At 40.9% G+C, this 23,943-nt stretch overlaps 2 protein-coding genes across 16 annotated transcripts in view; one reads left to right on the top strand and one right to left on the bottom strand.

Annotated features, from left to right (window-relative positions):
- The window catches only part of MRTFA (myocardin related transcription factor A), a 506,306-nt gene that overhangs the window by 326,029 nt on the left and 156,334 nt on the right, over positions 1-23,943 (bottom strand). The gene's annotated exons all lie outside the window — the stretch shown is intronic.
- Positions 1-23,943, top strand: part of TNRC6B (trinucleotide repeat containing adaptor 6B) — a 133,951-nt gene that overhangs the window by 101,000 nt on the left and 9,008 nt on the right. For 12 of the 15 annotated variants that reach the window (XM_069855389.1, XM_069855325.1, XM_069855299.1 and 9 more), the window contains 12 exons: positions 977-3,307; positions 4,626-4,784; positions 7,595-7,773; positions 9,029-9,103; positions 10,354-10,399; positions 14,086-14,234; positions 17,787-17,912; positions 18,948-19,079; positions 19,606-19,701; positions 19,949-20,123; positions 20,522-20,656; positions 20,858-21,034. In XM_069855389.1, the coding sequence (XP_069711490.1) occupies positions 977-3,307; positions 4,626-4,784; positions 7,595-7,773; positions 9,029-9,103; positions 10,354-10,399; positions 14,086-14,234; positions 17,787-17,912; positions 18,948-19,079; positions 19,606-19,701; positions 19,949-20,123; positions 20,522-20,656; positions 20,858-21,034 (3,780 nt within the window). The remainder of the gene's footprint in view (positions 1-976; positions 3,308-4,625; positions 4,785-7,594; positions 7,774-9,028; positions 9,104-10,353; positions 10,400-14,085; positions 14,235-17,786; positions 17,913-18,947; positions 19,080-19,605; positions 19,702-19,948; positions 20,124-20,521; positions 20,657-20,857; positions 21,035-23,943) is intronic. The other 3 variants (XM_069855352.1, XM_069855380.1, XM_069855344.1) reach the window with 2 other exon arrangements.

Below are 23,943 nucleotides of genomic sequence, written 5' to 3'. Positions count from 1 at the left end.
CTTGCTGGCTACCCTGTACAATGGGTTTAGCCAGCAAAAAAACAACCCATCAAAAACTGGAGAGCTTTGTGTTGTGTTAGTGAATACAGTTGACTTAGCGAGTGGCTTAACTGACATCAGAAAGGTCGTAAATGAGAGGGGGAACTTGGAGTAGGTAGAGCTGGTGAGAGAGAGAAGGAAAAGTGTGATCCCTTAGTAGCTTCCCTCCAGGAGCAGAGATCAGCTTAGCTGCTCACAGCACCACAAACTGTGGTTTCTAGGGTAAATATAGCAGTGACACAAATGCACGATGATTACATACTGAATACAATTTGTACTGTGTAGAATTTTGTAGCTTTGGACTCTTTCGATTTGCCAGAGCTTTTAGAAAGGATTTGATTCAGTTTTTGAAGGGCTGAAAGAAATACGTAGTAGCAAAACCAACTTGAAAAAAAATATTGGAAGCTGAAGGACAGACTGCTCCAACTTCATAAATTGATTAGATTCTTTTTCTCTCACATCTTTTATCTTTAGATCTGTAGTAAATTGTAGTTGCTTTGAGTCAGTTGAGTAGCAGACCAGCAGCTGACTGCGTGTACATGTGTACCTGTACACACCCTTGTTCTGTGTTCATAGTATGATTTTAAACAAGTGTTTGAAAAGCCTGCAACCAATATCAGTAATGACTACACAGGTTCATTAGCTGGGTTATAATTATTATATTGATCTAAGAGCTGTGCTGTTAGCCAAAGTAGTGAGTCAACAGTGAGTCCAAATCCTTACAAAATGCTTGTGGGAAGTTGGTTGAAAGAAGTCTTTTATCCCTGTTTTCAGCAGTGTTTTCCAGCCTGATGTTCTTGCAAAGTAGTTTTGTTGTACGTTTGAGGGAAGTGTTCTTACTAATGAAAACAGTAATCAGTGGTATCAAAAAACGTTATGTTCTGTAAATAGTACCGATTATTAATGACTTTTTGGGGGTGTGCTTTTTTTTAAACAGATTCAGCAATTGGAGGTGCTGCTGCTTCAAATTATGCAAATTCCACTTGGGGTCCTGGAGCCTCCTCCAACAGCGGCACCAACGCCAACCCAACTCACATCTGGGACAAGGTGATTGTAGACGGGTCTGACATGGAAGAGTGGCCTTGTATTGCCAGCAAAGATGCTGAGTCTTCTTCCGAAAACACCACCGATAACAACAGTGCCTCGAACCCTGGCTTGGAGAAGAACACTCTGCCAGGAAGCACCACTAGTAACAAAGGAAAAGGAAGCCAGTGCCAGTCTGGAAGCGCTGGAAACGAATGTAATCTTGGGGCCTGGAAATCTGATCCCAAGGCTAAATCTGTTCAATCTTCCAACCCTGCTGCCGAGAGTAACAATGGACTAGGTAATTGGCGGAACTTGAGTGGACAAGAGAGAATCGGTTCCAGTTCTGGCTTCAGCAACTTTAACCCAAATAGCAACCCATCTGCTTGGCCGGCACTGGTTCAAGAGGGCAATTCTAGGAAAGGGACTCTGGAATCTGATAGTGGTAGCTCCAATGCACAGATTAGCACAGTAGGTCAGACCTCTAGGGAACAGCAGTCAAAGATGGAAAATGCGGGTGTTAACTTTGTCTCTGGCAGAGAACAGGCTCAAATTCATAACACTGATGGACCAAAAAATGGAAACACTAACTCCTTGAACTTAAGTTCACCAAACCCTATGGATAATAAGGGAATGCCCTTTGAAATGGGCTTGGGGAACCCTTCCAGGAGCACTGACACCCCTTCACAAAGCACTGGAGAAAGAAAGACTGGGAGTGTTGGATCTTGGGGTACAACTAGGGGTTCTTCTGGAACTGACACAGTCTCCGGACAGAGCAATTCTGGAAACCATGGGAACAATGGAAAGGATCGAGAGGACTCCTGGAAAGGAGCTTCTGTTCAAAAATCTAATGGGTCAAGAAGCGATTCTTGGGATAACAATAACCGGTCTACGGGTGGTGGTGGGTCTTGGAACTTTGGCCCTCAGCATGCAAATGAAAGCAAATGGGGTGAAGGGAACAAATTAACATCTGGGGTCTCTCAGGGAGAATGGAAACAGCTGTCTGGGTCTGATGAACTGAAGATTGGAGAATGGAGTGGTCCAAACCAACCAAATTCTAGCACTGGAGCATGGGACAATCAAAAAGGCCACCCTCTTCCTGAAAACCAAGGCAATTCCCAGGCTCCCTGTTGGGGAAGATCTTCCAGCTCTGCAGGAAGTGAGGTTGGAGGTCAAAGCACTGGAAGCAACCACAAAGCAGGAAGTAGTGACAGTCACAATTCTGGACGCCGATCATATAGGCCTACACATCCTGATTGCCAAGCAGTCTTGCAGACTTTGCTGAGCAGGACTGATTTGGACCCCCGCGTGCTTTCAAACACCGGCTGGGGCCAAACTCAAATAAAGCAAGATACCGTGTGGGATATTGAAGAGATGCCGCGGCCCGAGGGGAAGTCTGATAAAGGAACTGAGGGGTGGGAGAGCTCTGCCACACAGACAAAGAACTCAGGGGGCTGGGGCGACGTACCCAGCCAAAGCAATCAAATTAAGTCTGGATGGGGTGAGCTCTCAACCCCAACAGAGTGGAAGGACCCCAAAAATACTGGAGGATGGAATGACTATAAGAACTCAAATTCTTCTAACTGGGGAGGAGGAAGAACAGAAGAAAAATCGTCTTCCTCTTGGAATGACAGCTCTAGTAAGGATCAGGGGTGGGGTGGACGGCAGCCTAATCAAGGATGGTCTTCTGGAAAGAACGGTTGGGGAGAGGAAGTTGAACAAACAAAAAACAGCAACTGGGAAAGTGCAGGAAACAAGCCAGTGTCTGGGTGGGGTGAAGGTGAGCAGAATGAGATTGGAACTTGGGGTAATGGTGCAAATACGAGCGCTGCTTCAAAGGGTGGATGGGATGATTGTAAAAGAAATTCAACGTGGAATGAGACGGGTCGACAGCCCAACTCCTGGAACAAGCAGCAACAGCAGCACCAGCAGCAACAGCAGGAGTCTTCTGGTTCCTGGGGTCCACCACCCCAAACTCCAAATAATGGGCGACCTCCAAACCCAAACTGGAACAGTGGACCACAGCCAGCTGCCCCCAAAGAGGAGGAGCCTAGTGGCTGGGAAGAACCTTCTCCCCAGTCAATCAGTCGAAAAATGGATATTGACGATGGCACTTCGGCATGGGGAGATCCCAGCAGTTACAACTACAAGAATGTTAACCTGTGGGACAAGAACTCACAAGGAGGACAGGCCACACGGGAGCAGAGCCTGCCTACTCCAATGACTAGCAAATCACAAGCATCAGGTACTAGTCTTGTTCCTTTCTTCAGCAAGCTCCTGTATCTGAGTGTAACCTTAATGCATAAAAGAGAACAACTGCAGCCTCCAGTTCCTAATAGTTTTGTTTCATAAAGAAACCAAATTTCTTATTTGAATATTTTGTTCTGTACCTAAAAGTGTCTTTAATGTTTGAATCAATTACTGCTGTGCTTGTGCCTCAGTACCTGTGATCTGAATACCGGTCAGCTTGCCAGTAGAAGAGAATGTTTGTTAGCTGTAATATGTGCATATTCACTCTGAGCTCTGAAGAACAGGTTGAATTAAAGAATTGTAGAATCATTTAGGTTGGAAAACTTGCAGTCATTGAGTCCAACCGTAAACCTAACGCTGCCAAGTCTACCACTAAACCATGGCCCTAAATGCCAGATCTACACATTTTCTAAATACCTCCAGGGATGGTGACTCTGCCACTTCCCTGGGCAGCCTCTGCTCGTGCCCAGTAACCCTTTCAGTGAAGAAAATTTTCATAATATCCAATCTAAACCTCCCCTGGCGCAACCTGTGGTCATTTCTTCTCATCCTGTCACTTGTTACCTGGGAGAAGAAACCAGCGCCCACCTCACTACAGCTTCCTTTCAGGCAGTTGTAGAGAGTGGTAAGGTCTCCCCTCAGCCTCCTCCAGGCTAAAGCACATTTTTTATATTTAATTATTAGAATAAGAGGGAGAAATTCTTTACGTATTTTAGTTTAAAACTTCTTGCTCTGAAACACTCAGTTAACACTTGAAATTGAGCAAATCTGCGATTCAGAGTTTTAGCCCGATTTGTTTACGCTGTATGACAAAATAGGAAGTGTTAACAAAATATTTTCTTCTTTGCAATAAGGACAATAAAAAGTTACATAGCCTTGAAATACCTTAAGATGTTACTGTTCTGTAATCTGTTTTCTGGCAAACATGCTTTAAAGAACTCTATTTCATTTTAACATGTACTTCAGATATGTCCTTATTCTTTATTCAGTAGATAAAAACCTTGAGCTAATCTAGTGCTTTTAATTAGTCACAAAATTTTGACATATAGGAGAACGGCATTAGATGCAGGGTTCCTGTTTATCCTGGGAGAATATTACTCATCATAATACTGTCTTCCTTTTCACCCCTGGAGGTCATTGCCTGCTCTGAGTTTGCTGTGAACAATTGTCAGTTCTGATGCACTCGCACTATTGAGAATCTAAAGTCTGCAACAGAAAGAATAAAGCATTAGCTTAATGACCTGATGCTGCACTCCTGTAAATAGTTCATTGTCTAAACGGTCTGTAATGAAAACTCTTTCTCCTTTGCGCAGTCTGGAGCAAAAGCACTCCACCTGCTCCAGATAATGGTACGTCCGCCTGGGGTGAGCCAAATGAAACCAGTCCCGGGTGGGGTGAAGTAGATGATACAGGAGCATCGACAACAGGCTGGGGAAATGCACCTTCCACCGCCCCGAATGCCATGAAATCTAGTGAGTATAGGCCAGATACCGGTTTCTTTGTAACAGTCCTAGAAACTTTTAGTGTTTGGCCTTTTGATACAGGTCACCAGTGGAGTTGTTATCTAAGGCCTAGAAGCAGTGTTGTTGTGTCAGATTTCGGTGGTTTAGTGATTAAACACTTAAAAATGGCTAGAACTTTGTCCTTTAGGGTAGTGAAAAATTCATTAACTAAGCAGTTAATTGTGCTGCTCCGATTTGTTGGAAATGCTGAAATATGAAAGTATTGGAGTGAGGAAATGTCTTTTTCAGAAAATGTCTTTTCTTCTCTGGCTGCCCATTTGTTACGTAGCATATAAATGTGTTACATGAAAAACCACTTTTCCTGATCTTATCCGAAAAAGGAATGCACAGCACAGACAAGATTTCACTGTGGAGGCCACCATATGCTAATCTGTGCTTTGCTAAGAGTTTGCAGACTCGAGGGAATGGGTCCACAGCTAGGAGGGAGCTGGACTCAAACTGGATTCAGGAATGTATGGATCTGGGATCAGGAGCAGTCAGACAGATGAGGTCCTCAGTGGACATTGGCTGTTGCAGAAGAGAGCGAGACTCTTGTGATCTCTCAGTTTCATACTGAATATGACATAATATGGCATGGAATACTCTGCTGATCAGTTTGGGGTCACCTGTTCTGTCCACCCCTCCCTGCACGTGCAGCCTTTTTTTGCCAGCTTGAGGGTGGCCTTGGTTTCTAATAGGAGTAAATATCAGCATTGGCCTTTTTGCATCCCGGTGCTCTGTGTTATCACTGCTAGAGAGAGCCCTTGTCTGAAAAAAAAACATGCAGCTAACTTTCAGAAAATGAAGTTACTTAGATGAGTCTGACCTGAAGTCAGGAAACTGATTTCTTCTTTAGCTCAATCCACAACACAGCTGTTTCAGTTTGGGGTGTAGTAGGTCCCCAGTGTTCAGAGCCAAGATCTTCATTCTCCTGTGTTCTGTAACTGCTCTCTCAACTCCTTTCTATACTGGCACGCAGAAGGAATGAAGAAGAAAGACACGTTTTTCAGTGGAGTAAGGGGAGATATTTACTGTCTTTGATAAGTTGGAAGAAGAAATTGGGACAAAGGGCCTGGAAAGGCATAATTTATGGTTGAAGGTAAGAACAGGAAAGAGACTAGCAATTACTGGAGAAGAAAACAAGTTTAGAGCCAAAGAAAGGAAGCATAGATCATTACCCACCTGTTAAAAAAAAAAAAAATTGACGTTTTACCAGCATTGCATAGGAATTCTCTGGCAGAAGCAGGAATAAATTCAGTTTTCAGTAACTTCATTATTTTGTCTTTATCTTGAAAGGTTCCTTTGCTCTCTATAGCTGTTTGCACATCTTCACTCAAATGCAGAAAACTAAGCAGGAATCCTGTAGACGAGTCATCTTTACACCATTGTCCAGATTTGTGTTCAAGAATCTCAGACCTGGGAGCTGTCAGCGCAGGAAAAAAATCTATGGTCATGCAGTTAAAACCAGGATGATAGCACTATATTTAAACACTGCGTCTGGAAATAAAATAAAGCTGCAGGAGCTACTTCATATGTGACATTTCCAGATTAAGTTCTTGACTCTGCAGTCATAATCCTTAAGTGTAACCTTTTCTGTGTAAGCAGCATGATTAATGGGTCAAGAAGTAGATTTTTGTGCTTGGACCAGTGTGTTTCCTAAGCAGCCTTCAATATTGCTACACAAGTGAATGTACTTTAAAAATTTGTTTCCTGCGAAGTATCTGAGTTGTTATTTATGATGGATTTTAAGATTGCTTTTAAGCTGCAGTGAAATGCTGCTGTTCTTGCTTTCAGCATAATCAAGGTAGAGTTCCCCTAGATAGACTAATTACAATTCCTCCTTTTTATATATTCACATTTTGTGCTGTGTGTGTTAATATTATTCTTATCCCAAATTTCCACACTCGAACACCAGACAGTTGCGGAATTAGTTAACGAAAAGGTGATGGAAATCTTTTTTAAAGGAGATAAATGCTTGAGGAAGAAATAAGGAGAATGAAGAGTTACAGCAGGAAGGAGAGCAATTGAACAGTGGGCAAGATGAGAATTTGGCTTGTCAATAGAGGATAGAATTCTCAAACTACCTGACAGCTGGTGCTAGAGAGTAACAGCAGGACAAGAAGACAGCTGGGAAAAGTCCTTTAGTCTGCATTGATATGATGAAATAGTTGTAGTTTTCTGTAATGGTATGTTAAACAGTGCTCCTGTAACTCTCTGCAGTGACATTGTTAAGAAGAGAAAATCGAGTGTAGGGGTGTTTTTTTTCATATTAAACTACTTTTGGTGTCATGTATACGGATGTTCAGTGTCAGGTCCTGTCCTTCAGATTCAACCTACTTGTTATTACTTAAATTTCTTTATAAATTTGTGAAAGATCAGTGCAAGGGAAATATATTGTTTTGAAGGAGGAGAGGAAGTAATTGATAAACCACCTGAACCAGAGTCCTCAGCATGCTTGATGCTTAAGTGTTCGTGAAATCAATAGGTTGCCTTTTAAAGAAATACAAATGCAGCTATATCTGTGCGAGAGAAGAGGTTCCTATGGTTTGTGTATCTTAAAGGGTTTGACATTGCTTTAAAATAGTTGTAAAACATGATGTGCTAACATGCCACTGAATCTCAGGATTTGTGCACAAGTTTTTACAGCTGTTAGAATGAAGACACTTTTTTTTATTACTCCATTTGGGTTCTGATGATCTCAGCTAATCTTCAGTGTCAAGTCACCAGCTGCATGGTATTATAGGCTGCTTTTGAAGTTGTTTTTTTTCTTTTTTCTAAAGGTTCTAAATCTATGCAAGATGGCTGGGGAGAGAGCGATGGGCCAGTGACAGGAACACGTCATTCCAGCTGGGAAGAGGAGGAGGAGGGAGGAGTCTGGAACACAGCAGGCTCTCAGGGAAGCAGTTCCTCCCACAACTCAACAAGCTGGGGACAAGGAGGAAAGAAAACGCAAATGAAGGTAAAATGCTTGAATGATTCATAAGTACGGTATTGTCTGAAAGCAGCCTGAGTGGTACGTTGGAGCATTATAGTAGTTCTTCTTTAAAACAGTATTGCAGAAGTCGGCCAGAAAGGTGCCTGTTAAAATAGCGTAAAAATTGTGAGGTGCCTGGAATTGTTCTGATGTTTTGCACCTGTTGTGACCAACAAATCTGCCAGTAGGTGTCAAATTCTTTTAGTACTACGATGCAGAGCCATTACAAAACGGAGCTAAGCAGCAGGTATCCCAAGGCTGTTAGTCTACTCTTGTAAACACACCTTCTGTGTTAGGCTGCTGCTGTTCTCCTTGCATAGCCTGCTGAAGTTCACATTCCACAATCCCTTTGGCATGTGCACTTATTTCTACCAACTACTGGATTTAGGTCTAACTTGTGTTGGTTGTTACTGACCTTTGGCCTCAAACAGGAGGAGGAACTTAACTACAGTCCTGAATGAACTGCTTTCTAAGGCTTGTTTGTGTTCAAGTTCTCTAGTTCTGTAGCACTTGGCACCGTATTAATTTTAGAAGTACTGTGTTGGTTTTGCTTCTAATGGATTAGGTAGGGCAAACTCAAAAGGCAAGTGCAGAGCAGCTACCTTGGATCTGGAAGTAGCGTTGTGACGTTGGTATGGAGTCTTACAACTCCTGTTTTGCAAAAATGATTCTCAGGAACTTTTTTCTAACTCTAATTTCTATTTTAGCCACCAAAGCAACTGTCCAAAACTTCTTTTTATTGATACCTTTTCTGTTGAACTGTGTTCAGTTTTGGTTTTCATCACCTATAAATTACAGTAGCACCAGGATTAGGGTTAGGTCAGCACAGCACGCGTGTAAGAGAAACAGTATTAACGGGGATACAGCCAAGGAAGAGATCTACTTCTGTGTTTGGTGGATTAAAGAATGCATTAAACTGTAACAGTTTACAAAAAAAAAAGAACCACTCACAAAGCTTTCCAGGTTCCAGAATGAAACTGAAGGGGTGATAAACATTCTACACAGCAAGTGTTCATCTGGTTTGGTACACGTGACAGTGAGCAATTTTAAGAGAGAGAAAAGAAAAAAAATACTTGATAGATGTTTCCAACTGCATGAAAACTTCAAGTAATTTGTTTAGGAGATTAATTTCCCTGATACCAGGATTGTTATTCAACAGTTGTGCATCATGAAGGATAAAACAGAATAGAAGAAAGCAAGAAGTTGCTTAAAAATATTTTTTTTTGTCTCTTTTCTTTAGTGCTCATTAAAAGGAGGAAGTAGTGATTCGTGGATGAACCCCTTATCCAAACAGTTTTCAAATATGGGCTTGCTAGTAAGTAAATTTTAAATATAAAATCCAACTTCATAAAATAAAACCCAGAAAGGCGTAAGCTTTAAATAAGTTGAAAAATCAGCTGTTTCACAGTGTGGAGCTGCTTATTTATCTGCATTTGCTGTGCTGGCATGGTGATTATGATGCCTGTACTATTCAGATATTCAGCACTTCCTTGCTAGTCAGAATGGCTTCTACAAAAAACACGAGATCTACTGTGACTCTTCAAAGTTACTTTTTGACAGATGTTCTGAGATTGCAGTTTCCTTGGAAGTAGTAGAATTTGGGGAGGTTGAGTTTTATTATTATTATTTTCATAATGTGCTGTTTAGAGCGCTCAAGGGAGAGGCCTTAGTCAGAATCTCAGCCACCGATCAGAAAAGGTGATTTATAGGCCAGTGCCCGGCTTGGCTATTCATATTTTAAATACTGTGCAGCAGGGTCTTTTTAGAACAAAAAGGGCTCATTATTAATCAGTACTTAATGATTTATTGGTAAAGAGAACAAATAAAAGGCACATTATTGAGAGAAAAGACAGATTTACAGGGAGCTGTCTTAAAAATAGTTGCATATAAAATTTTTTTAAGAACTTGTGACATTATTTGTAGAACGTTTTACAGAATATTGTGCCGACTGTCATCCTGTGAAGCAGGAATAGAATGTCATGCAGGCGAGCAAAAGATAATAACGCAGAAGTTTTGTGAGAAGCCCAGGGCTGCACCAACTGTTACCGACATGACTAGGATTAGTTTATAATGTCTGTTGGCTCCCAAACTCAAATTCGGTCTGCTAGACCGTAGATGCTTCTGAAAGCTATGGGAACACCCTGTCCCAGTCTACCAACTAAGGAACAACTTGGCAGCGCATTTCCAGATTTGATGACTTGACAGGTCATGAGAATGAGCTGTCGCTTTGGCCACTATTTTCAGTGTTTCATCCTTCGACCACTGGGACATGAGGACAGGTTCATTTCGGAGAGCAGCTGTCTATCCATCTTTCTCTGTCTGTCGCATGCATTCATGTGTCTGGTTTCATATGGATAAACTTGCCACACACAACTTTAGGGGGTTGAGGGTGAAGTGTGTCTAGGGTAGTATTGGGAATCTTTGTATCTGATTATAGTTTAAAAGAAAACCTTCCTTGGCATAAGCATGTGCTTCCTTCATTCCACCTTTAACCATGAAGGGATTCTTTCTGAAACATTCCTCAGCATTTTGTAGAAGTTGGAACTGATTTTTTTTTTTTTTCAGAGTCAAACAGAGGACATTCCAGGCAGTAAGATGGACTTGTCTGTAGGTATGTATAATTGAATTTAAATGCTTTTGAAGTATGAGATTTTGTGTAGTATTTTTATATAGATGACAAGCTGTATTTTGGAAAGATTTGATCCTTACTTGTAGCACTCCTCATAATAGAAGGATAGAGGTGTAGCATCCAGAGTCTTGGCTGCAAGCTTTGCATAGTTAAGCAATGGATGCTGGTATGCAAGACTGGGGTGTATATCTGTACAGAACAGAGCTATAACTTGTGGGACATCCTAAAAGACGGTTTTGATCCATGTAGTTTGTATTCATCGTTACTGTGAAAGTCTCTTTTCAATGGGTGGAAGAGAAGGACTCTTGCAACTCTTGGCACCAGAACATCCTAGTTACCACAGCTCTCTGGAGGTCATTTGAGGGAAAAGAGCGTCTTCTATCATTGATTTCTTCAGTTGCTTGCCTCAAGCTATTATAAATTACTGCTCAGTAGAACTACATTTTCCGCTTTTGATAGCCTCACCACAAATACTACGCAGCTTAAGTGGGATGGGCTGTGTGGAAAGCTCTATCCTAAATCCTGGGGTTTTGTCATGCTTCACTGAAGGTCTTCTAGGTGGAGTTAAGTCGTGTTCTCAGATGTTCAGTTCTTATCTGCCTTCAGGTGCTGCTAATGAAGATCAGATTGAGAATATACAGATGAAGAGGGTGGTAGCCTGGGCTGTGCTGATTATAGCTGTATTAGTTCTTTACCTCCAAATTAAGCTTTTGGATTCTTTACAACTTTCAGCTATCTAGGCCTTAAAGGCCACCAGAACTTAGGAGGAGAGATGGCTGACACTCAGAATATCCTGTGGAATGCTGCATGCTTTGTCCTGATGTGTTACAGTTCCTTAAGTTTTGTGTACCCATTAATGGTGGCATCTTTGATCCTAGGTGGAGGCATTTATTATAGAATTAATTAAGAACCAATTAATATTTTGTCTTCTCCTTGCCTTTGTGTAGCCTCTGCAGGTCACTGAGTTCTCAAATCACCTCTGAAAACTGGGAAATTAATGGCCAATTTCCAGTTGCATTTCAAATGCAATTTCTGCAGCTCTCTGTTGTCAGTACATTGCAAAGCCATAACCTGATTCACCATTCACAGGCACCACCTCCATATCTGAGCACTTGTGCTTCCTCAGTAGTCTGGGATAATGTAAATTTATGGCCAAGATATAAAATCAGAATCTTTAAAATGTCTTTGGTTTTGTGGTCAGGCAGAAAATGTGTTTCAAATGGCTTTTTTCCATCTGGGTTACCCCGCTGGAGATATTTTTTTAACAGTTGTCTCTTGTTTGCAAGTATTTTAAGTAACTCTTATACCACTGCAGTTTCTGGCTTCTGTCTCCCAGTACAGGATCACATTATATAATTTCTTCTGTATAGAATTGAAGTTTTTAATTTTTTCCTTTTTTGCTTCATGCATGTGGTGGGGCAGATCAACTTAATAGGGTGCGGATGTAATCTTGCAAGCTCTTGTTTCATTTTATGTTTTTCACAGTTTCTTACAGCTGTTAATAGTTGGGAAAATCGAAGTACTTGTGAATTCTCTTCTTTTATGAAGACGGTTGGACTTCAACCTGTTTTGCATTTCTGCATGTTAGAAGAATTGGGGCTTTCTGTTTATTCATGCAGAAGTGTTCTTGCCTTCCAAGGGCAAAATCCAAACTTTTCAGATGTTAATGGTTGTCTTGGACTATCTAAGGTGAAGCTTCAGCCACCTGCATTGTTTACAGCTTTCATTCCCATGCATGGAAGACTTGCATAACAGGTTTCAAGCTTGCATTAGAATCTCCTATAAATGGGATAAATGAAGGCTCTCATCTCTCTTAGCAAGGTCTTGTTTATACTGAAGTTTAAGCAGCTGCCACAGCACTGAGTGGGACAGTTATCTACACTTGAAGCCTTTAAAGGTGCAATTTGCTTATCTACACTTGAAGCCTTTAAAGGTACAATTTAATGCTGTACATGTTATTTAACAAGCTATTCTACAAGGCATCATTCAGTAATATTTGAGGAGTTGACTGGATCATCAGGATAACTGAAGAGACAAAGGGGTGTTTCTGCAGCTTAGTCATCTTATGTTGGCATTGACCCAGTTTAATTTCAGATAATGATGCAACTCTGTCTTGCTTTCAGTTTCTTTTCAGCAACAAGTGGATGAGGTTTCCTGTCTAGAATTAAAGCACACAACCCTTTTGCTAGCGCATTGCTGGCGTTGTGCGTGGTGTTTAGATGGATTGACAGGACTGAGCTGTTAGTGATATTTTGTGTGAGTGCTCTTAGAGGGGCAGCTATCGCTTTTTAGGATATGTTAGAAAGGCATGAGCTCATCCAGGTCAGTATGGCTCCGGTTACGGGCAGAGATAGTAGGTGATTGTCAGGAGTTGTTGTGATAAATTATGTTAAAGGCAGCTGAGAGGGCGAAGCTAGACCAGTTTGAAAACTGCCAGCAAGAAGAAACAATGTAATTAGTGGTTAAAGTCATAGGTTCTTGGCATTAGCATACCTGAGACTATTAATACTTAGTGATTCTACGTTAAACAAGAGATGATGGCTTTGAGCAGCTTTTTTGAGGAACAGATAAGTGTTTTGAAGATATCGGAGTGATTAGCTGTCTGCTTTGTTTGATAAAGACTTAGTGTTTTGCCATTGGTTGGGTAGGGTATCTGTCACCAGTTTCTTCTGGAAGAGTCACAGATTTCAGTTAACTGTGGTGACAAGTTTTTTAAACTGGCCTGGAAAGGCCATCTGTGCTACTAAACACAATTATTTAAAACTAAAAATACAAGTAAAGCTCATTTCTATAATATTGTCCATACTTTAAAACAAAGATGTTTGCCATCTACTTCAGCATAGCAATATCTTTGTGATACCTACAGGTGCCAAATCTGACCAAAAAAATTGTTCTTTGCCAGCAGTGCAGTGTGTAAGGTCCTTCAGTCAGTGCTTGGCTGATGAAGTTGTAGAGAAAGATGATGTCTCATTCACTGTGTATGTTGTATCATCTGTTATTAATGTCTCTTCCCTGTGTTCCACTGGATTACTCACTAAACCATGGCAGGAGGCTGTAGGGGATGTTTAAAAAGCTTTGCTCTTGCTGGCTGTGTAACCATTCTGTACAGGCTGAGGGAGATTGATTGCCTCTCTGGAAGTTACACTATACCAGATGATCCATGGTGTTCAAGAGTTAAGTTCACATGGCTGTAGGAGAGTTAAGATCAAATTATCTGCGTGGGTTTGCAGTTTGAGAAATTCTTTCTTGTTGCCAAACCCGGTAAAGGCTACATAAAATATATGGAGAACTGAAATAGTGGTATCTCTGTAGATGCTGAATACCAGTAAACAACGGGGTGAGTTTTGGAAGACATTGAGAATTATGTGTATATGGAGATCATTAGTTGAATTAGGCCACTGTAGAAATGTGTATGTTTATATCTGTGCATAAAGTGGGAGAAATACTTCGCGTTAAACTCTCTAAATTGGCTTCTTCAGTCTTAAAACTTCCTACTTCAGTTTTTCAACACTTAGTAGTAACTGTAGCTATGCCAAATTGTAAAACATATCTAGTTTGTACCCTGGTCTTAAAGCTGCTTTCTTTGACTGTGAACCTGCAGTCATGAAACACATAGTAGAGATTATTTGCACTAATTTTGTCATCTTTCCTTTATTTTTTTTTCACAGGTGGTCTCCCAGATAAGAAGTTTGAAGTAGATAAACGAGCCATGAATCTCGGGGATTTTAATGACATGATGAGAAAGGATAGATCTGGGTTCCGTCCACCCAATTCCAAAGACATGGGAACCACAGATAGTGGGCCTTATTTTGAGAAGGTGAGAGAAATATCTTTAGATAAATTAATATCAACATCTATGTCCAAGGTCCCAGTTTTTACCCTGCTCTGGAAGTGCTAAAAGTTTAGGTGTGAGGGTGCTATGTTTGTAGAATGAATGTGTATGTAAAACAGAGGTGTCAGACACACATAGACAAATGAAATTGTCTGGGCAGAATGAGGCGTTTTATTCTAGAACGAATTGCTCTTAATATGGACAGAAAGAAATCTCTTTGTTTTCCTTGGAAGAGTAAACTACTGGTAGCGATGAAATTCATTATAGGTTTCATCACAGGGATTCTTTTGGCTACTAAGTACAATCATCTACTGTAAAAAATTGGTTTAGATCTAAGTAAACATAAGTAATCACAGTCTTCCAAATTTCTTCTGCTTTCATGTCTGTTGTTTATTGGAAACACCCTTTTTAAATTCCGCAACCCCTTATGCTGTGTGTCCATGTGCTGTGAGCTTCTGTACGACATCTGTTTCTCTGTGACATCTGTTGTATGTTACAGTAGTGTTTCTTTCATATTCTTGCCTACTTTAAATAGGAGATTGCACTATTGTTATCAAGCATCAGTTGTTTCGTATTACGAGTTGCTGGAGTGTGTCCAGTAGATTCAGAATGCTTCAGGTTTTGGGTTTTTTTACTACAGTTAGGTTTATCACAAGTAAAATGGAAAAAAAAAGAATTGATAGAAATATTGCGAGGGTGTATTACTGTCAATTAATGTAACTCCTCCATTTTGGTATAACAGGCCAAAAACCAGTTTTGTCATCTCCCTCTGGTGGCCTAATAATTAAATACCACTAGCAGAGCTGATGCATTCCTAACAAACTGTGTTTGTAGGTGTATGCTAAGATTAGGAATTCGTTCAAGATTTGTTGTTTCTGTAGTGGTGATAGCCACTGTCAGAAACAAATTTCATGAGAGTTCAAAATGTATTTTTAAAAAGAGGCATTTAGGGAATTACATATTATCTCCTTGGACCGACATCTTAATTGTCAAGCGATCATCAGAGTCACAAGTTTTGTCCTTGTAATTGCTATTACGAATTAACTTTGCTTCTTCCTAGTCACTCACCATCCCTCTTTCTCTCCTCTTGCGTTTCTATTGCTTCACTAACCAACTCCTGCTGTTGGCTAACTGCTGCTTCAGCTGACTTTGCCTTTCTCCAATCAAGATGGGTGCCTTGGGGATGAGGCTCCCTGCTCTCCCTTCTCCCCTTCTCCCAGCTACAAGCTGTCTCCCTCTGGTTCCACACTATCCAACGTCGGCCTTGGGGCAATCGGCTCAGGGCTCAGTCCCCAAAACTTCGCTGCTAGACAAGTAAGCAGGCCACCTTATAAGATGCATTGTTATAAGGCTGCAACCTAGGCTTAATCCTGGTTAGATGGTTGCTTGCATTTGTTTTCCTACGAAACAAATTTCAGCTACATCAGGCCACTGAGAATCAATCCACTTTGGTTCCCATCATCAAAATGTATCCCCTCTGTTTTTGTTGGCCTCTTACTTCCCAATCACAGTGCAGCGGCAGATAGATGTGCTTTTCAGAAGCCATGATGTTAATCACAACCTTTATATTTTAACTGCTGTTTTAAAACCCAGTTAGAGGCTGCTGATTTGCCCCACCACCCCCAACTCCACCTGATGAACTTGCACGTGGAAATGTGCCTTTAGAAAAACACAGTCATTTTGCATTGTGCCTGTTCCCTTCTCCCTTCCGTACGGCCCAAAGGATTGATTTAGCAGCCTTTAAAAATTCTTGAAGTATCAGTATTTTTGTTCTGTATGCGGGGGAATGGTGGGAAAGAAATGAAGTGAGTAACTGCAGTCTGGAAGAGTTTCTGGCTATTATGTTTTGCATTATGCGAGAAGGGAATGTTGCAGGAATACTAGGAAACAAAAGAATAGAACTTAAGAGTATTGCAAATGGACTAGCTTATCCAGACACATGCCCAACATAGTGGTGTTTCTTTGTGTTGTCTTTCCGTTTCTATGTGACACAGTCAGTGTTGAGCATCAGATTAAGTCCAAAATTTGCAGGCATGTTTTTGGATTTGGCGTGCAGCACTCTGTTCAGCTTTAGGGAGGGATGAAAATGTAGCTGCAGCTTCAAGTCTCTCAAAAATTTCAATATGGAATTGACCCCAGTCAGTTCTTTGCAGAATAAAACCCCTTTTATCTCTTGGAGTTTTTTGTTGATTCTCCTGTATGCTTAGTATGACATCTTGAGTTACTTGTGAAAGATGAAATACACTAAGGACCGCTTTGCGGGTGAATGACAATCCATGAATCTGCCAGTACAGAAGTAGGACGAGAGACTTCTGTTTTAGCAAATGGATAGTGGAGGATGCAGTGTTATGTTAGAAGAGAGACAAAGTTAATGAAATCCTGGTGTATAAGGGAAGGAAAAGTTTTGGAGAAGGCCTGCACAGTCTCAGTTTGCAAGAACAATTTATTTCTGTTGGGTGCAGCAATGCTGGTGTGGAGAGGGAGAACAGAGGGATGGAAAATGTAGCGTATGTACAGATACTCCCTGGTGTCTGGAGGTCACAAACAACCTAATACCCAGCAAAAGCTGGGGAGTTCTGAGGCCTCGAAAATGAAAGGACAGTTTCATGGCACATAAGGATCTTTTGGAGTACAAGCTTCAGCTTATAGAAGCAACAGCATGTGACTGTTAGTGTAGGAGACTGTCCATAACATTTCCTGTGGCTTTTGTTGAAAGATGTTCCAAATAAAGACAGTCTGCTCAAAGGCTGAAATAGTGAAACGTAATCATGATTTCTCTTCAGTATTTTTTTATGCAGTAGGATTTATTATTACAGAACTTTGCAATAAAACAGAAATACATCTAAATTAAAACAATTCAAAAGAAACAGCAAGTATTCTTGCCTTAGAAAATAAACCACTTAGGAGGGAAAACAAACGCAAACATTTTTTCTCACTTAAAAATTTTCTTGCTTTTCAGTTTAGTGGGGAGAAAGGAAAAGGCAAACATCACAATCCAGACTGCTGAAGCCTTCGCATCAGAAGGGAAAACTTTAATACCTTTTTTTAATTCTAATTTCAGTTAGTGAAAGGCCTGCAGGGGAAGTCAGAGGCTTGAGTGTGGTATCTCAACAGCTCGCTCAGAGGAAGTACCTAACTTGTCTAAAATGGTGGCCCTCAAATTCTTGTTGACACAGTCTTGCCATACTTTTTAGCCATTGGAATGTTTTTTTTGAGCGTGTTGTTTGTACTCCAAGTTTCCATGTCCCAACATGTAAAGTGCAAAATAGAAAACATTAGCTTTGTCACGTGCTTTGAAATAAGTGGATAAACACAACTCTTCTATGTAGAAGAGGATGAGCCTGCATCTCAAAGATGTAGTACAACAGTTATAGCCCACCTAGGATGTTACTGATTTAGGACAGGCATCTCAGTAATTCTAAGGGTACTCTGTTTAAAAGTCAAGTACTTGCCTCATTGTTATTTATATGCAGTTATTAGCATAGAAATCCATTATCCTGAAAGATTCATCTTCTCACTACTGCTTTAATTTTGTAGGGTGGCAATCATGGTTTGTTTGGAAACAGCACAGCACAATCGAGGGGCATGCACACACCAGTGCAGCCACTAAATCCTTCCCCCAATATCCGGGCGCAAGTGCCTCCCCAATTTCTTTCTCCCCAGGTAAGGAATTTATAGTAACTGGTTACTTGTAAAAAGTAGAGCTACAGCCTTCAGAGCACATCATTGAGGTTACTTACACATCTGTTGTAGTCTTGACTTGATGTTAAGAAATCAAAACATTAGAGAGGGTAAAAAAATTAAAATTCAGAGTTGAAAATGCTTAAAAACTCAGTGCGGAAGGGTTTGCCTTCTTTCTTATTCGAAGGCAGTTGATGGTTAATGCTCGCTACCAGTATTTTTAAACCTCAGTGTGGATTCGGAATCCTGTGTCTTACACAGGCTTTTGCGAAGTATTTTTTAATAAGACGAAACAAAAGTGAAAGCTGATAGTTTTGTCTGAAGTGCAACAGGTTGCTTGAGCAGTTTTGTCCTGTGCTTTCTGCCACCCTGAAAGAGAGGCCTGATGAATGGCTGCACGTTGCCTTTACGTTGCAGAGCTCTAAAAACCTCAGGATCTCCAAACGCACAAGTTTACCTTTTGCTTTGTACTTGATGAAGAGTTTTGGAGATTCTCTTGACTTTTACTTGTATAGCTCTCAAATAATGCAGGGAGAAACAGGGGGGATTCTTCTCCACCTACTCCTGTCTTTTACTATAGCTCATTCAGCATACAAAGAGATTAACTCTTTCTGTGAGGCACTGTTTCTTCGCTCCAACGACTGCCTTGAATACCTTTCTTTTCCCTTGTCAAGCAGTACGTTTTTACTGTGATAATGCAGTACTGTGATTACTGGTTCACTGCATATGTATCAACGTTTTAATTAAGTGCAATCTCTAGCAAGGTATTGGTTGGGGGAGGAGCCTTTGTGTGTGTGTCTGCATCTGCACGTGTAATACCATATATTGTCAATCAAGTGAGGTATTCATTCTCTCAAGTCATGGGTTGTGCACGTTTAAATGTGATGTGTTAATAAATCTGTAACGTCTTTCGCGGGACACCATTTAAGATTGGTGTCGTACTCATTCCTTTATAGAAATACTTTTGCTTCATTGTCTTTTACATTTCTTGAGGATATATGACTGGTTTCCCTGCAGGTTTCGGCCTCCATGCTCAAACAGTTTCCCAACAGTGGCTTGAATCCTGGTCTTTTCAATATGGGCCCCCAGCTTTCTCCACAACAGATTGCCATGCTGAGCCAGCTTCCACAGATTCCTCAGTTTCAATTAGTAAGTAGCTACTGATCTTGTGGGTCAGACTGTTTACAAATTGTCTGCTGGAAGCATTTTTCTTTTTATGTTTGTTCCAATTCTGTTTCTTTTCTACACATCTTGTGTTACTTTTGTACAAGTATTCCTAGTTCGTGCAGTAAAATACAGGCCTGTTGGAGGGCAGCAGATAAACTGAACAGGCCTGTGTAATTATTGTGAATGTCACAGTGGGTTAGTAGTCATTGTTAGCAATGTCTTTGTACAGAAAGCAGTGTTTGTTGATTTTTAATGAAGTTTTCTTCATTCTTCTCTTGTCATAGTGATGGCAATAGGGCAGCTACCACTAATACTGTTGCATGATTTTAAACAAGTGAAGATATAGTATTTTTCTAATGCTTTCATTGCCATTTTGTTTGAGTGTGTGGCATGAGAAACAGTTTACCTAAGTTCTGAGCAAAGCATTTGCTAGGGACTAGCTCCTGGCAATTACATTTCCCTTGATGAGCTCTGTATTTCCACTCTTCCCACCCCACTTACCTTGCAGGCGTGTCAGCTCCTTCTTCAGCAGCAGCAGCAGCAGCAACTGTTACAGAGCCAGAGGAAGTTATCTCAAGCTGTGCGACAACAACAGGAGCAGCAGGTATGGCACTGTTTCTGTCAATACCGTGAAGTATAAACGCACTGTGAAAATGCCTTCTGCAGCAAAAGCAGCATTGGCTGTAGCAATGTCATCTGCTTTCTGCAGTATGTACTTTTTTCAGATTGCACTTTTAGAGAGTAGGGCCTTCTGGGTCTCTTTCAAATCATTATTCTTTCGTGTTTACTGGGATTCTGTATTATAGTACAGGATATATCTATCATCCTCATTTTTTTAATTTGATTTGCAGATTGCTCGTATGGTGAGTGCCCTCCAGCAGCAGCAGCAGAGGCAGCCTGGCATGAAGCATTCACCATCCCACCCTGTCGGGCCTAAGCCACATTTAGACAGCATGGTACCCAATCCTTTGAACGTGGGTCTCTCCGATTTACAGACCAAAGGGCAAATACCTGGATACGGTTCAGGTAAGTGCTCTGCAGAAAGAGATTTGGTGTGTTGCCTATAGTTACCATACTAATTTGATAATTGCATTACCATATTGACCAGTTATGTCTGGGTCCAGAAATGATTCATTAATTAGTGTATGAGCACTAGAGTGAAGGCTGCGTCAGGTATTAACTCTTGGTCAAATTGCATTGTTTTTCATTATGTGGGAAGAAGACAAACCTAATAACAAAGTGTGTCTGGGTGACATGCTGAGCACCTAACAAGCGTATTTAGAAGTTGCCCCTTGAACATTTCATTTGCTACTGTGATTCCTCTTTTTTTTTTTTTTTTTACACATTTCTTATGGTCACAATGACTTGTTGTTTGAAGATATTTTAAAAGAGCAAATGACAATGGAGTTTTGTTTGTTTCACAGGCTTTGGCTCAAGCAGCATGGATTATGGCATGGTGGGAGGGAAAGAGGCTGGAGCAGAATCCCGCTTTAAGCAGTGGACTATGATGGAAGGGCTGCCCTCTGTGGCTTCACAAGATGCCAATATGCACAAAAATGGTGAGAAGGGGACTGGCAGTTCTGGGAATGCCCTTGCAGTATCATCTTGCCAGAGGTGAAATAGCTCAGATAAACGTATGCTTCGAGTTAGTGAATGTCTTAACCATACTAGTATGCATCTTGAATATTTTTTTGGTTTAGCATGTCATACTGTCATAAAGACATCAACGTTTCCTGACTCTAAATGTATCTATCCTTCAGGTGCAATAGTGCCACCTGGAAAGGCTCGCGGAGGATCACCCTACAACCAGTTTGACATAATTCAGGGTGACCCACTAGGTGGCCATGGAGGTCCTGCTGGTGATAGTTGGTTACCTGCCAAATCTCCACCAACGAACAAGATTGGAAGCAAATCCAGCAACGCCAGCTGGCCTCCAGGTATTGCATAAGGGCAGAGGTTGTGTCCTAGCTTTAGAATAGATGTGCTGGAAACTTGTCTCATCATGCGTTTTAAAAAAAACAACACAAGGAAAATATTTGCTTAAGCCTATCTCATTTTTTAAGTTTCTTCCACAGTAAATTGTAACATAAATATTGAATTTACAGTAAAAAAAAAAAAAATGACTGGGCTAAATATGGATGAGTCTTGGAATTACCTGAGTAGTGTTTGGTTTTTTTGTTAGGTGAACTCTGACTCTCTGTAGTTTTGTGATTTTACACATAAAGACATTTTCAGAGTACTTGTCCATAGAATGCATGATACCAGCTCCCTCCGCTTGTACTGATTCCTTTTTGTTGTGTTAGGTTGACAAGGGGTGTAAAAATTCTTATTGATATTGTGGAATCAGGAAGCAAAAGATATGAATTCTTGGGGTTTTTGTGTCGACCTTTTGTATTTTATATAGCCCAAGCTTTTTTTCTGGCAATTGTGTACAAATATGATGCACTTACGAGTCACCAGATTTCTTTTGCCAGCAGTATTGGTACAGCGTATCTACAGAGTATGTGCTAGGTTCTTGCAGTTCACCTTTGCTCACGTGGCCTGAAGGATAGAAGAATGTTGGCATGTTTCATTACTGCTCAGCAGTCTTGTGGCTTGAGTAGAGGTTTCTCGCTTTTTGCATTACGGGCAATAGCACATTCTTTGAATCTCGTGAAGTTTCACTGGCAGAATTTTACTTTTCTGCTAGACAACTCCAGTATCTGGGAGAAACGTGGACATATTTTAACACGCACATAATTTTTCTGTATAAAACAGTAATTAAACACAGTGCTGTCCTTGAAGTTGGACGGATTAATCACAGTGCTGTTCAGGAGATAGTGGATACTGTGATTTTTCTCTGCCTGGAAGACGCTCACATTCCAGAAGACATTCCTAACTGCAAATTCTCTGCTCTATATCCCTTCAAGCACAAAAACAGTAAAGGTGCATCTTGGGTAAACCCAACATCTCTTGGGTAAACTAGCATTATGGACCTTGCTTAGGAGGCCTAGGAATCTGAGACAGATACAACTGCAGGAAACCAATAAAAAAATTAATTAAAGCTTTTTATGTGGGAACCTCTCAGTGTCTAGCTCTGGCAAGAAAATGTTGCTTGATAAGCTAACAGAGTTACAGTATTAGTTATCTCAAAAACATCTGCACACCCACAACATTTCATACCACCGACTGCTCTCTGTAGACGTGTATTTGAATTACGTTTCTCTCAGCCTGGTTGCTAAGTACTAAGCTTCTTAAGCTGGAGTTACTGTTTATGATGCCAGAAACCCCTCAAATTTATGAGTTTTTTTCAAGACCTCTCTTGTAGAGTCGTCGTTGCTGAACTTGTTTCTCTAGTCACCATTCATGTGCATAATACTGTGAGACGTAGTACTGCTTGGCATGTTAGGAGAGGGATGTGAGAATCGGCTCTGTCATGTTAGCAGGTTTTGGAGATGCCACTACTTCTGGCAAGCTTCTTGGTACTAGAAAGTTGTAAGAGAAGTGAGAAGGTGAATAGCTACTCCTTTGCCTCTTGTTGTTACCATAGAGTTTCCTTCATGACACCTGCAGGCCCGCTATCGGTGATGAGGAAATCCTGTGCTGTTGCTGAGTGTCCCATCACTGTGACAGGATAGCTGGAGTCCACAAATCCTGAACATAAACTCTCACTAGGATCATCGGTACTATCCCTAATTTCACATGTAAATGAGTAGCCCACAACTGTGTTTGCAGATGTCATGTAATAGATCATGGGTTTCAGCATGTGGCTTTTATCCAATTATTACTGTATTGCTCGCCCCCTCTTATGAGGCCTGGAGACTACTGAGACAAGTGTTACTGTCCCGTAACCATTGGCCACTTATGCCGTCTCATAGCCTCTCTAGCTTATTGATATCCTCAAGAGAGAAAACTTAGCTGAAATCGCAGTCCTCCTTTATCAACACCCATGGTAAAGAATAAAGACCCAGAATGATTTTACGCTTTAGGTCTTTCTCTGTGAGCCTGTAGATGAGGCCCACTGTCAGCTCCTGGCATGGAGACACAATTTTTCTTCCTAGTGCTGGAAAATAAGTTAATAATGGAAATGAGTTTACAAGGGAGAACCTCTTGAAGTAGGTGCATTTTTCCTTTGAATGAATACAGTGGTCACTCAGCATTCACCCTGACTGCACCTTTCGCGTTCTCCTCCTAAATGCCACCTGCTGCAGAAATTTTGCCGTTCAAGAAAGCAGTATTGTTCAGCACAAAGATAAATGAAGTGGTGCCCAATCAAACTGATATCACAGCTGAAGGTGAGAGCAAGTTTTGCTGCGTTGATGAGAACTGTCTTTTGGTTATGTCTCACAGACTCGCATACCTAGGTAGTACCAGACTGTAATTTCCCCATTCAAGAGCAGTTCAGTCACGTACTCCAGGGAAACAGGCCTTAAATGTGTCTATTATGGTTTTCCTAATAATCTTATGTTTGAACTTTTTGCTCGGATAAATGCACTTTATGCTTTTTTTACTGTCTTGAAATAAGAGCATGTCTGTAGGAAGAGTTGCTGAATGTGCATGAAATTAACTGTCAGTCCCAAAGGACAGTTCAGAAATTTGTCAGTATGCTGAAGTTCAAGGAAAACACTTCTCCGAACTAGAGATTATATTGATGAGTGAATGTGTTTATATGCAATACACCTGATCTTTGGAGCCTTGTGTGAATATTCCTTAACTTTTTTTATGAGAGCTTACTATGCATTGCATTTTCAGTCTCGCAGAATCACAGAATGGTCAGGGTTGGAAGGGATGTCTGGAGATCATCCAGTCCAACCCCCTTGCTTAAGCAGGTTCACCTAAAGCAGACTGCAGCAGTTCTCAGAAATCC

Source organism: Phaenicophaeus curvirostris, chromosome 1 (genome assembly GCF_032191515.1).
Source record: "Phaenicophaeus curvirostris isolate KB17595 chromosome 1, BPBGC_Pcur_1.0, whole genome shotgun sequence".
Classification (NCBI taxonomy): domain Eukaryota; kingdom Metazoa; phylum Chordata; class Aves; order Cuculiformes; family Cuculidae; genus Phaenicophaeus; species Phaenicophaeus curvirostris.
The sequence above is the reverse complement of the archived record's forward strand: the minus strand, read 5'-3'. Positions and strand labels throughout refer to the sequence as shown.